This window comes from Mastigoproctus giganteus, chromosome 5 (genome assembly GCF_048544385.1).
Source record: "Mastigoproctus giganteus isolate SK-2022 chromosome 5, ASM4854438v1, whole genome shotgun sequence".
Lineage (NCBI taxonomy): Eukaryota > Metazoa > Arthropoda > Arachnida > Uropygi > Thelyphonidae > Mastigoproctus > Mastigoproctus giganteus.
Genome location: NC_143579.1, coordinates 110822787 through 110835700, shown reverse-complemented (window position 1 = coordinate 110835700; position 12914 = coordinate 110822787). Strand labels below are relative to the sequence as shown.

At 34.2% G+C, this 12914-nt stretch overlaps 1 protein-coding gene across 2 annotated transcripts in view; it reads right to left on the bottom strand.

Annotated features, from left to right (window-relative positions):
* LOC150085638 (transforming acidic coiled-coil-containing protein 3-like) overlaps positions 1-12914 on the bottom strand; it is a 292710-nt gene that overhangs the window by 81950 nt on the left and 197846 nt on the right. For both annotated transcript variants that reach the window (XM_090374148.1, XM_090374149.1), the window contains 2 exons: positions 9798-9851; positions 7468-7649 (listed from right to left, as the gene is read on the bottom strand). In XM_090374148.1, the coding sequence (XP_090230274.1) occupies positions 7468-7649; positions 9798-9851 (236 nt within the window). The remainder of the gene's footprint in view (positions 1-7467; positions 7650-9797; positions 9852-12914) is intronic.

The window sequence follows — 12914 nt, the reverse complement described above, 5'->3', positions numbered from 1 at the left end:
TCGGCCGCAGTGTGGAGGTCTCCAAGGTCCCAAGTAACGGTTTGCCATGCTGTGTCCATCAATGATTTATGAAAGGGGATGTATTGGAAATTTCTCAGGATGGATGTAAGATAGTAGTATAGTATAAGAAGTTGAAGATTGAGTGTAAGCAAAGGATACAGAATTAGGAGTTGGCATGGATGGCCAGCTGAGCTTGAGGTGGGGAGAGACGTGGTACTTTGTCTGTACACATGGCAGAGGAGGAAAAAGAGAATAAAGAGACCTTTTCTTTTTTTCACTTTTAGAATGTTTTTTACACTATGAAGTTTTAATCCTTTGATATCTGAGCACCTCTGGTCCTAAACAGTTTAGAATCCAAGTGCACATATAACCATCTGGTAAGCTTTGTTTTACAACTATTGTGAAATTTTTTTTAAACATTTTGTAATATCTTTAACTATCATTACAATACTTTTGCCTTAACCATGTACCAAACTTTAAGAAGGTACGTTAACCATATTTAGTCATTCCTCTATTGATACACTCGTGATGGCACTATATAGGATGGGCTACACTTGCTCATACTTGTGAAACCAAAACAACTAATTGTCAGTGAAAAAGTAAGTTTTTTTCAAGGTAAGCCCATATGCTTTACATAACAATCTAATAATTCATCTAATGCTGAAAGATTATTTTAACAAAATACAGCGATGAATTAATTCAATCAAAATAATCTCTATCAAGTAACTTTAGATTCATAACATATAATAACATAACCAACTAATAATTCAAGCTTATATCAGTAATGACAATTTTTACACTGAGAGATTATCCTTCTATAGTACCACTTAAAGGAAAGATCTTGACACTAAAAAACACCACTTTAATACACACTGGTCTACATCTGGATGCCCTGCAGTTCTATTTGTGGATAAATTGAGAACATATCAGGAGAAATCTCAAATTCAGCACAAATTAAAAATTTCTTCTTGTTATACCCCTTGTATACAGCCTGAAGGGCTGTATACAAGATAATCAGATTCTTAGTTTAGTGTCATCTTGCACTGCTGTGACTCTCTCTGGAGTATATACATCTAGTACAAAAGAAAAAAGTACAAAACAGACTGAAACAGAGAATGCACTGGCAGTGTTTAATGTGCCAATTCACAACACACAGTAAAAGCCATGCAACTCAGGGTCAATGCTCAGAAATAAAATATTAAATAACTTTACCAAAGTGATTAAAACATGCATGCACACACACAAGGGGGGAGGGAGCACATGAATGCCTTGTGAACTGATGTAATGAATGTGCCACTGACACTCATATTGGAATTGCCTGAATTTAATTTACAAAAACATTTTGGGGTGACAATTTTACAGCACTAAATCGCAAAATTGTTGAGTTATTAAACATAGTTTAAATTAAGAATTTTAAAACACTACTCCTGTGGCAGTTTTGATCAGAAATTGTCAGAGTGAGTTATCAAGGGTGTACTGTAATAAACGAAGTTTCTGCTATCTATTGGCATGTCTCAATCGCAACTGTCTTTAATTTAATTTCTGAATTTTAAAAGCTGTCAAAAAAGACACCAAATCAAAATTTAACAATATTGTTGAAAGTTGATAAAGAATATAGGCAGCAGTGGAAATCTACTCATTTGTTATTTTGTTTCTATGTACTTTCAATATTTATTTTTCCCACCGTAAGAAGCACTCCTCCCCCCCCAAATATTGTTGTCTAAAACTCCTATGTCTTATGATACAAAGGTATACCAGGTGTACCCAGTAATCTTCAGCTGTGACTAGAAACAGTACAGGCAAAATATCCAGGTGGCGATCCCAAATAAACTAGCTCTTTTATTGTGCATCCATTTCAAATCACACAAAAGAGGGCATGGGTGGGTGGAGGGGGGGGGGGTGTTAAGTCCCAAAACAACTAAGGATTTCGGGCAATAGAATATTCTGTAAACTGCATGTATTCTGTGGTCAATTTGCCTATTTTCTTGAAAAAACTTGAAATTCTGGGGATAAAAAAATTGATGCAACCCTCATCTGAGACCAATTAACTCATTGTGAAAAAAAAGTCCATTAAATTCCTTGTTTCACTGATGGGATTAGAGCTGGGTATTTTCTACTTGGTGGTGTGGGAGGACAGTGTTTATATCTACGGTACTCCACAAGAGCACATAAGAGGCAACAAAAAGGATGGTTGCTCAATTAAACTTGGAGTTAGCAGTAATTTTGAGGTCTTAACCAACTAAAGTCATTGGACATCTCAATTAACAAACTCCTTAATGCACTCATGCACGAGGAGTGGACCAAATACATGGAGTCACTCTTATTTGTACTGACAGTATTTGGACTGACAATAGCAGTAAAAAATGATCCCATTAGACAGCAATATTTATAAAAATTAATAGGCATTTAAAATAAAATGGAGAATCTTCCAGTTAATCTGCAGTTTGTTGCCAGTTTGAGTGATTTAAAAAGCACTTCTCATTACATAACATAAGAATTCAAGGGAAAAGTGCATTGGCCGATAATTTTGGCTGATAATGAAGCTGCCAAGAAGTATGCAGAGGAATTTCAAAAAAATTATTGAATAGCACGGATACACACCACATCAAGTTTTCAATGCCAGTGGGAAAAAATGCCCAACAGAACATTTATTTCAAAAAAGAGAGAGAGAAAGAGAGAAAGCTGCACTAAGTTTTAAGGCATCAAAAGATTGTATAACATTACACATGTGCAGTAATGCATCAGGAGATCACATTGTAAAACCTATACTAGTTTATAGATTCTCTAATTCTCGTGCAATGAAAGGTGTAAATAAATTAAATGAACATACATTATCTGACATATATGTATTACAGTTTGTAAGACGTTTGTTCAGTTATTACTACATTTAATAAAAATGAAGTTTCTGATAGTTATAAAAAAATGGCGTATTTTTGTTAGCTTTTGGAACGCAACCCCATCCCTTTTTTGTATGGGTTCTTAGTCCCGTATAACGTGGTTTCCCACTACACAAGATTTTATAGGAACCTAACTTTTTGTACTGGTTCTCAGTCCCGTATAACGCAGTTTCACACTACATGAGATTTTATGGGAACTTAACTACCATGTTATACGAGAGTTACCTGTACTTTATATTTCCTTTTAGCACTACTTTCTAGATATTAGTAAATTTCCACCAAATATTCATCCACTATGAAAGCATGAAGCTCCATTTCCAGCTTACAAATTAATAAGATGACAAGAACAGCCAATGCTTAAGTTATTTTCTTCTGTGTGGAAAGCCTTTTTGTAGTTCTCTCTTGACTTGAAGGAAACATCTTGTTTGTTCCTTCTGTCAACTTTATAAATATGAAACTTAGCCATTCATTCAGTGGTGCCTTGTACATTTTCTGGAGTCAACACTTGTTGGGGAAGATAAGTTTCCTGTTGTCACTATAGCAGCGTTTTTTTAAATTAAGGTTTAGTATGTGACAGTTAGGTGACTTCAATGCTAAGGTTGGAAAAAGACAAACCAACACAGAAATGGAAACTATGGGAAATTTTGGAATTTGCAGTTTCTTGAGGAATGTCAGTAATTAACATTTTTTTTCAAGAACTTCATTTATGACATCTGCATAAGGAAGGGAAAAGTTGTGATTTCATTTAATTTGTGTTCATCCAATTTTTAATCATGATTTTAATTATTTATTCTGACACAATGTCTTCTAACACTCATGGTCTTGCTGAGTTGGTTTGATGTGTTTTGGGATCGGATGGGGGCTCTTGGCTTTCAATTCTGTTGCATGTTGAATTGGTCATATCTCTATGAGTGAAAGAATTCATTAAATTATTTTATCCATTTATTTTGTTTTATTTGTTACATTTGGAGAGCACTGACTGGAAGCATTCTACGCAAAAGATTGAGGTAATCTCTTACTCTTTTAAATATATTGTAATAACGTAGAAGTCATTGAGCTCTGCAGCTCTGTGTTGTTACTAATCTTATTGAATCATAATAGCCAAAAGATGGGTATACATACTATTAGTTTTTTTAATAAATACACTGTTCATAACTATAAATATCCCATACATTTTGGCAGGAGAGTATTTCGTTAATTGTTCCTAATGAAAACTGAACAATAAATTATATCAAAAAATAAATAAATAAGTTAACACTACAAATAAACTCAGCTACATGAAAATGGCTGTAATAAAGCAACAATATAATGGTAAACAAATATTAAACTTGTAGCATAATTTACATCAGTCTTAGCATAGCATGTTAAAGTAATAACAACAACCCTAAATCCAACATAATGTGTGTATTTAGAATCAAGTGAGAATGCTTCCCTATTCTACAATGTACATTTATTCAAGCACAAGATTTAGGAGAATATAGATACAGGTTGAATCAAAAGAAGAAAAAAAACACTTTCAGATATCACTAAACACTAACCATGCATACAGTAAATTTTCGAATAACAAATGTCTGATAAACTTTTTATAAATATATTTTTTAGATATCCTGCAAGAAATGTAATTTTTCTTAATGTCTGCCAGGAAAACTTGTTCAAATGGCTTCTCCATAAGAAAAGCCTCTAGTGTCATCCAGTTTAAAAAAGCAAATTTAGTTACTGCTTTGCATTGTGACTTTTGTATTCGATGTGAAAAGGACCAATTACAAAATAAATCAACTTACAAATGGTGTAAGCAAAGGCACTATATATAAAAGCCTGATTATGCACATATTATACTACTTCATCGGTACAACACACAACTTTTTTGTGTTGTACCAATGGAGGAGGTGAATCACCCCCCTCCATGTGTGTATTTATCCTATTTATTATGTTTGAAGTTTTTAAGAAATAAAGAAAAATGAAACACATTTATATATAAATATGACTTTATAACAAATGATGCTTTTCTTTATAAATAACCAATTTATTCCTGAAAGTGGAGAAGTTCAGACAAGCACTTCAAAACTGATCAAGTAACATTTTGATATTTGAGAAACCTTACTTTTTCTATTTATTGCTTTCACTGTATAATTTTCTCAGAATATTAACTGCATTATTTTTATTGCCTAATAGTAATTCACATAAAATATTAATATTCAAGCTGATTTTATTGTTTTGCAAAAGGCATTTCGAGTCTGTTTTTCAGTTTCATATTGTGCTAGGAAACAGTACACTGGCATAATGCTATTTTCTCAATGAAAAATGTTATGGCATCTATGAATGCAGAAAAAAAAGTCCTTTCCCATTATACAACTTAGATATTAAGGAATTTGTCTCAGTGTGCACTACACTTGGAAGTACTATTTCTTTTTGTTATAAGCCAACTCAATTAACACCAAACTATAATAGTCCTATACATCAAATAAATAACACAAACATAATGAAATGTACCGCATTTAAAACAGATATTGTCAGATGCAGAAATTTTCAAAAACCATTAACATGGCCAAAAAAGTCTAATCCTGTAGTAATAACATAGCAAGAGAGGGCAGGCTACATACAGTTATGGCCAATAGCTTTTATTTCAAACAACTGACTGCATCATCCAACTCAATGTGTGAGTATGTGAATTCACAGGCACTAAGGAGTTTGTCATGCAGCTGTGAAATCTTGGCTTCCAAGTGTGACATTCAAATCGCTTGAACTGAAAAAAGAAAAATAATTGCAAAGACATTAAAAACCATAAAAAAATACTGATTTCATCATAACCCCCCCCCTACCTTTTTCCATGCAATTTACAGGAAAATTGTACTGGAATATTAGAGTTAGCTTCCATAATTCTCAATAATTTAGAAATGACTGCAAACATTCCTGTTTCCATCCAATATGTTTGTTATTTGGTTTTTAGGAGCATTAGCAACTAAGGCCATATTGCTCCGGGATATGCGGTGGTCATTCTCTGATCTTTCCGCATCCTCTGTATTTGGTGGTGACGGGCTCGAACCCCGGTCTAATCAAGAAGCGTGTGCTATGCACTGCTGCTCCTTCCCACCTGCCTATGGAGGCGCCTCCATCCAATATAAATACTACACAACAGTCATAGGCAGAATGACCTATGACTGTTGTGTAATATACACATATGGACTATTCACTAAAGTATGATAAATATAAATGCTCTATTTCTCCAAGTTTTCAGAAATAGACAAAGGGGGGGAGGGAGAGAGAAGGAGAGAGATTTAGAGAGGAACACAAAAATCCTGCTGAAAATAACAAATTACATGTTAGACATTAAATAAAACAATTAAGCACTAATCTGACACTAATTTTAAAAATAATAATAAAAAATAATAAAAAAAAAACATTACTGCCTGTCAATAAACCTATCAAAAATTCACAAAATTTTTATAAAAGCAAAGGAATGCTGTAATGTTCTTTCTCTTTATATATAAAAATCTCTGCACCTCTTATTGTTGCAGTTTATAGTGTTTTCAGTTTAGCTTGGACATTATTCAAGCTTGTGCTAAGTGTGACTATGCTAAGCAATGTTTGAATATATTTTAAAAATTTGTTGGTGAAATGGGCTATTTTTATCTTCTGAACCAGTCAGTTATGTTTTTGTAAGTTTTAGTCTAGGGTAAGGAAATCTTCCAAATTTATTCAGAATTTAGAAGTTGTGTTGGTGAAACAGGTAGTTTTTTTTATTTAATGCTACACAGATTAGGAGGTTGGGATTTTCAGATATCTGCTTACTGATCATTTTTTCATGACTTGTCTGTCAACTGCTCAACTGAAATTATAATTTTGTTTTGTGAGTTATTTCCCCCTCTCCACCACCACTATTCACAGCATGCTTACAGCTGATCACAATTTGTTTGCCTGCATAGCAGGTTGGGTTTTCCATTATCATATGAATAGCATATACTTGGTATAACTCAGTAACTTTCAGGTGCTTCTTTCAAAATTCAGTATGCAACAGGGTAGGGGAAAACTTACTGAAAAGATGCTATTGCTGTTCATTCTTGATCTATATGAGAAAATGGTGTTCTCCACAGGCATTATATTTAAGATATATATTTAACACATATATGCATGTGTGTTTTGAGCACAAAGCCTTTCATCAAATTGAGTTTCATTAATTAACCGACATGCAAAACCCTCCAAATTTTTTTTAAGGAAAACATGTCCTACAACAACAGTGGATCAAATTTCCTCAACGTCATGCACAAAATTCAATTAATAAAATTCAGCAGGATTAAATGGACTTACCTTGAATGAGATTAAATTAAATATTTAACTGGTGCAGTTAAGAAAATCTGAATGCTCTTTAAAGAGAAATAAAATTCTATGCTTTATTTTATTCTTTATTACAAGTTGATAATTAAAACATTAATAAAAACTGAGATTCATTAATCTGGAAACCTTCTGGTATAAACTAATGCTTTATGACCCAATGAGACATCAAATTTCATAGTCAATGTCTGCTTTTTATGTACATGTAAAATGAAACTGTTAAATAAAATGAAAACCATACCTTGTGGTGATCAATGCTCTTTGAAGAGAAAGAAGTTGATTAATAATTTGTTGCTGAGTGCTTTCTAAACTTTCAATCTTCTCCTTATATTCTGCATCTTTCTTTATTAGTTTGTCTTGAAAAAGCAATTCCTGCATCTTTAATGCTTGGTTCAGTTCTTCTTCACTAAATAATTTCTGTACCTGGAAATAGAGATAATAACAGTAAAGAACAAAAGAAAAGATATGAAAAATACACAAATTCTTCTTTTAAGCCTTAAGCAAGAGATGCAACAGAGCCCTCATGGAAATGTATAAAACCATTTCCCCTGTGAAAATGGAATGAGCAGTTGCGCAAAGAAGACTTTATTGGTATTCAATGAAAGACACCTTTCATCTGACATTGAAGTTTCACATATAGCAGATTTTGGCACCTCCGTAGCCAGGTGGGCAGGACCAGCAGTGCGTAGCACATGTTTCTTGATTAGACCAGAGTTCGAGCCCATGACCACCAAATAGGAGGATGTGGAAATTTCAGGGAATGGCCACCACACATCCCCGGAGCAATATGGTTTTAGTTGCTAATGCTCCTAAAAACCAAATAACAACAAAGCAGATATTACTACGAAATCATATAAAGGGACTATTTTTATCAAGCCTAAAACCGTTTGTCTTAAAAATTGTTATCTTTGAGTGCTTATAGAAGTGGCAGTACCTTTATGTGGCATTAAAATTATAGAAAAAAAAGTGATTCTGCTAGTGTAAATCAAGTGGCAGATAAATAATATCTATGCTGAAAAAGAATATGAAGAGTTTACAGCCAAACAAAAATATTAAAGTGAATGCCATCAAATACACTTTCCATGATGAAAAAAAGTTGCACCAGGCTTTAACATTCCAAAGGATCATATCAACATTTTGTTCGGTGGCAATACTGAAGTAAATTAAGTGAAGGCCTCAGTTGTTTATCACAGCAAGACCTCCCCGCCCGCAAGGGCAATGATTCGCTATATCAAACCCCATTCCCAACCCAATCACTAACATTTCCAAGGAGAATACAGATTTTTAAAATTTTACTATTTTAGCAATATCACTTCAATGCAAAATTAATTTTGAATTCTTCTTCCCAAATACTCATTTGACGTTTTTTTTTCCCCCCTCTTTCATTTTTGTAGCCAATGGATCAGAGTAATAACTGCAGAATTTAAAGCCTGTTATCCTAGGTCAACATGCTCATGTTGACTTATGCAGGAAATTAAGTAAAGGGATGATTTAAGTGCGTCCCCTTCACTTAAATCTTCAGTCACATAAAAAAAACCATAAATAATTGTAAGAATATTCTCTTCTTTCCTATTTTTTTGCTTGTTACTCCGTATCTCACTTGTGCAATTTGTGCATGCCGTGTTCGTCGATATTGATTGCTTTTTATTATTATTATTTTTTTTTTAATTTTACAATCCTAAAAAAAAGTGAAAAAAAAAAAAAAAAAAAATTTAAGTAAATCCGTAGTTGCTCAAGTCGGAGACTTACTGTATCGAAAAATGTTCAGCAACCTACATAAAAAATATTGCGATAGATAAAAAAAACTTGCCATGTACTACTCGTGTGTCCAATACGATGCTCCCCTTTATTTTTAACAATTGCGTATGGTTTGGTCAAAAACATTATAATGGTTCTTTAAAGATTTAACGGATGCACAATTTCCAAAAAAAATTTAATAATTTCATGTTTTTGTTTAAACTGAAAGTGCACTTCTTTTGTGTTTATCCATCATTTTCGCAATTTATAAACAAAAAAAAGTTATTATAAAAAAAAACAAAAAACGACATCCCTCACATAAATAATGAAACAAAATTTGTCTTTTTGTGGTGCAACGGAACACAACAATCCATGCACTAAAACAAACTAAACATTTGTAATCTTTTTCTTTTTTGAGTGGTGGGTGTGAAGACAGCGGGGTTGCAAGATAATAGGTACACTAATCTCCCAATGACGACTTATAATGTCGTTTCTTGTCGTTTATTTACGACTTGCAAAATATCTGTTTATTACCTATTCTAGTTATTAATTGAATTTTATGATTTCTAGTTGATTTTTTTTTTTAAATTTGGATCTTGAAGTGTCCCGGTTAATCTGATCCTAGTAAATCGAGAGTCTGCTGTATTTCTAACCTTAGCCAAATAAGACCAGTAATATAAAATCTGGTAGGAACATTCATAACCGATTCCAGCTCCTATCTAAAAATGGCCGTCATTTGTATATGGGGTGAAAACATAGAATCAAATGAATATGACAATCATAACAAATAAATTATAATCAAAATATAATGGAAATATAAAGATAAATACAAACCTGATGTGTTGCTGAAGTGGACAATGACTGCCTGCTGGTAATGGTGGCATCCATCTAAAAATGGTTATGAAAGCAGTAATTAAATTTATAGCTAGTGTTGTTTCAAATATTTGGAAACAAATGATATAACATTTTTTAGTATGTTTGCAATAGCTAATACATCATTTATAAATAAATGAACATAAAGATAAAAGTTAATCGCATAAAGAAATTTAATAGCATATAATTTTCATAGAGTTAATTATCAATCAAGTACTCAATATTCAAGGCATAAGGTTCACTGATGTTAGCTGTTCTGGTTGTTGTTTTTATTTGGTTTTTAGGAGCATTAGCAACTAAGGCTATATTGCTCCAGGGATATGTGGTGGTCATTCCCTGACCTTTCCGCATCCTCCGTATTTGGTGGCCACAGGCTCAAACCCCGGTCTAATCAAGAAGTGTGTGCTACGCACTGCTGCTCCTGCCCACCGAAGTACCAGTTGATTACTGCCTGGTGCAATACCACCATATGCTTATTGGAGACCTGAAGTGATGATAATCATGTTTAAGACTACAGAGCAAATCAGTGTAAAGAAGCAGGGAATATTCTTTCCGTGTATGAAAAATAGTCACAATTCTCATTAATTTATACATGTCAGTCCTCACCACTTTAACTTTATCTACAGAATGCATCATGGAAGAGTCAAACTAACAGAACAATATCATCTGTGAGATCTAAACCAAACCCAAAAAATTTCTTGTTCATTTCACAAATATATGTGGTCTCAGTTCTAATCTCAATGATATTCATTTCCAGTGACAATTTGCCAAGGTTAATTATCAATCAAGTACTCAATATTCAAGGCATAAGGTTCACTGATGTTAGCTGTTCTGGTTGTTGTTTTTATTTGGTTTTTAGGAGCATTAGCAACTAAGGCTATATTGCTCCAGGGATATGTGGTGGTCATTCCCTGACCTTTCCGCATCCTCCGTATTTGGTGGTCACAGGCTCAAACCCCGGTCTAATCAAGAAGTGTGTGCTACGCACTGCTGCTCCTGCCCACCGAAGTACCAGTTGATTACTGCCTGGTGCAATACCACCATATGCTTATTGGAGACCTGAAGTGATGATAATCATGTTTAAGACTACAGAGCAAATCAGTGTAAAGAAGCAGGGAATATTCTTTCCGTGTATGAAAAATAGTCACAATTCTCATTAATTTATACATGTCAGTCCTCACCACTTTAACTTTATCTACAGAATGCATCATGGAAGAGTCAAACTAACAGAACAATATCATCTGTGAGATCTAAACCAAACCCAAAAAATTTCTTGTTCATTTCACAAATATATGTGGTCTCAGTTCTAATCTCAATGATATTCATTTCCAGTGACAATTTGCCAAGGTTCACTTACTTTTTTTTTTTTTTTTTTTTGAAAGAATTTCAATTATCACTTGCCTCAACCACTACTTATCTTAGATGACCTAACTAATCACTCTGTGATTCTTTTCACTTCAAAAGTGATACTTGTGCATATGTCTGCTCTGATTTTCCTTGTCAGAGACTTCATAATTTGGAATCTCCTCTTCATCTCCCCTGGCTTAAAATCTCTCTAATGCCACTCTGACAAATTCATATGTTGCCTCTATCATTCTACCAACTCCACTAATAACGCAGAACTCTCACTATTCCTTTCTTTGGAACCCAACTTTCTGCAGTCTAACATTCGTAACAGTGAGATGATTTTCCTTGAAGGTTTTAATATATATGATTTCAGCTGGCAACAATTTTCTAATCACATGGACTCAGCTGTTAGAGATGCTGAAGTTCAGAAATTGTTGCTGTTTTTTTTTTTTTTTTTTTTAATGACCACCCCAAACAAGAGGTATTAGTACCGATACTACTTATTACTGTGCATGGGCTGAAGACTGAGAAGATGAAAGAAGATACTTGTTGACATTAGACTTGAACTTACGTAGATTGTAATTTTCAGGATATACGTATGAAGGCAGGTTGTTCCAGACAGGAAGGTGAAGGAACAAACGAGGAGGAAGAAAAGTTGGTTCTATGGGTTTGAAATTGGACAATAAAAGGATGCTGACTGGTTGCAGCATTGTTCGGACTGCTTTTGAAGAGAGAGGGAATTATAGAAGCCAATTGAGAAGAACAGTGCCCATGGAAGTATCTATAGAAAAGGCATGTAGCAGAAACAGAATGTCTATGAGACAGAGTGGAGACACTCCATTAGAGATGAGTAATTAATTAATCTAACTGCCCTCTTTTGAAACAGCCCAGATGCAGGAACAGTATTTCACGGTAGGGCAGATTTCAGATATGTACAGAATGAACAGCTGTTTGGAAGAAAAGTAATGCCGAGAGTGAAAGAGAAAACCCAGTTTTTTTAAATGCAGAGGAAGCAATATTTGTTATGTGCTTATGCCAAGAGAGATTAGAAGTCAGGGTAATCCCCAATAGAGATATATGATCTTGCCTAGAAATCGGAGGGTCATCAAAGATAACCACAGGAGCAGAAGAATCCTTTTTGTGAGATATAAGACAGGACTGAGTTTGTTGTTTGTTATTTGGTTTTTAGGAGCATTAGCAACTAAGGCCATATTGCTCCGAGAATATGCGGTGGTCATTCCCTTGACCTTTCCGCATCCTCCGTATTTGGTGGTGATGGGCTCGAACCCCGGTCTAATCAAGAAGCGTGTGCTACGCACTGCTGCTCCTTCCCACCTGGCTACGGAGGCGCCTCAGGACTGAGTTTTAGAATGATTGAAATCAACTAAGTTATCATTGCCCCGCTGGAGAATTACCTGGAGATAAGCATTTAAGGAATTGGCAGTGGATATTCGAGATGAAGCTGTTTGAGTAGGGCAAGGTTTTTCAAACCGGAAGAGGGAATGCAATGTGCTATCATCAGCAAAATTATGGATAGGATTTCTGGTTAATGGAAGGTCATTAATATACAAGAGGAAAAGAGTGAGAGAAAGAACTGAACCTTGGGGAACACGAGCATTAGTGGAGAAGTTAGAAGACAGAGAGAAAACTGGATATCCAATTACAAAACAATAAGATGGAAGATTATTTAGAAGAGCTTTATGCCAAACATGATCATAAGCCTTTGAAATA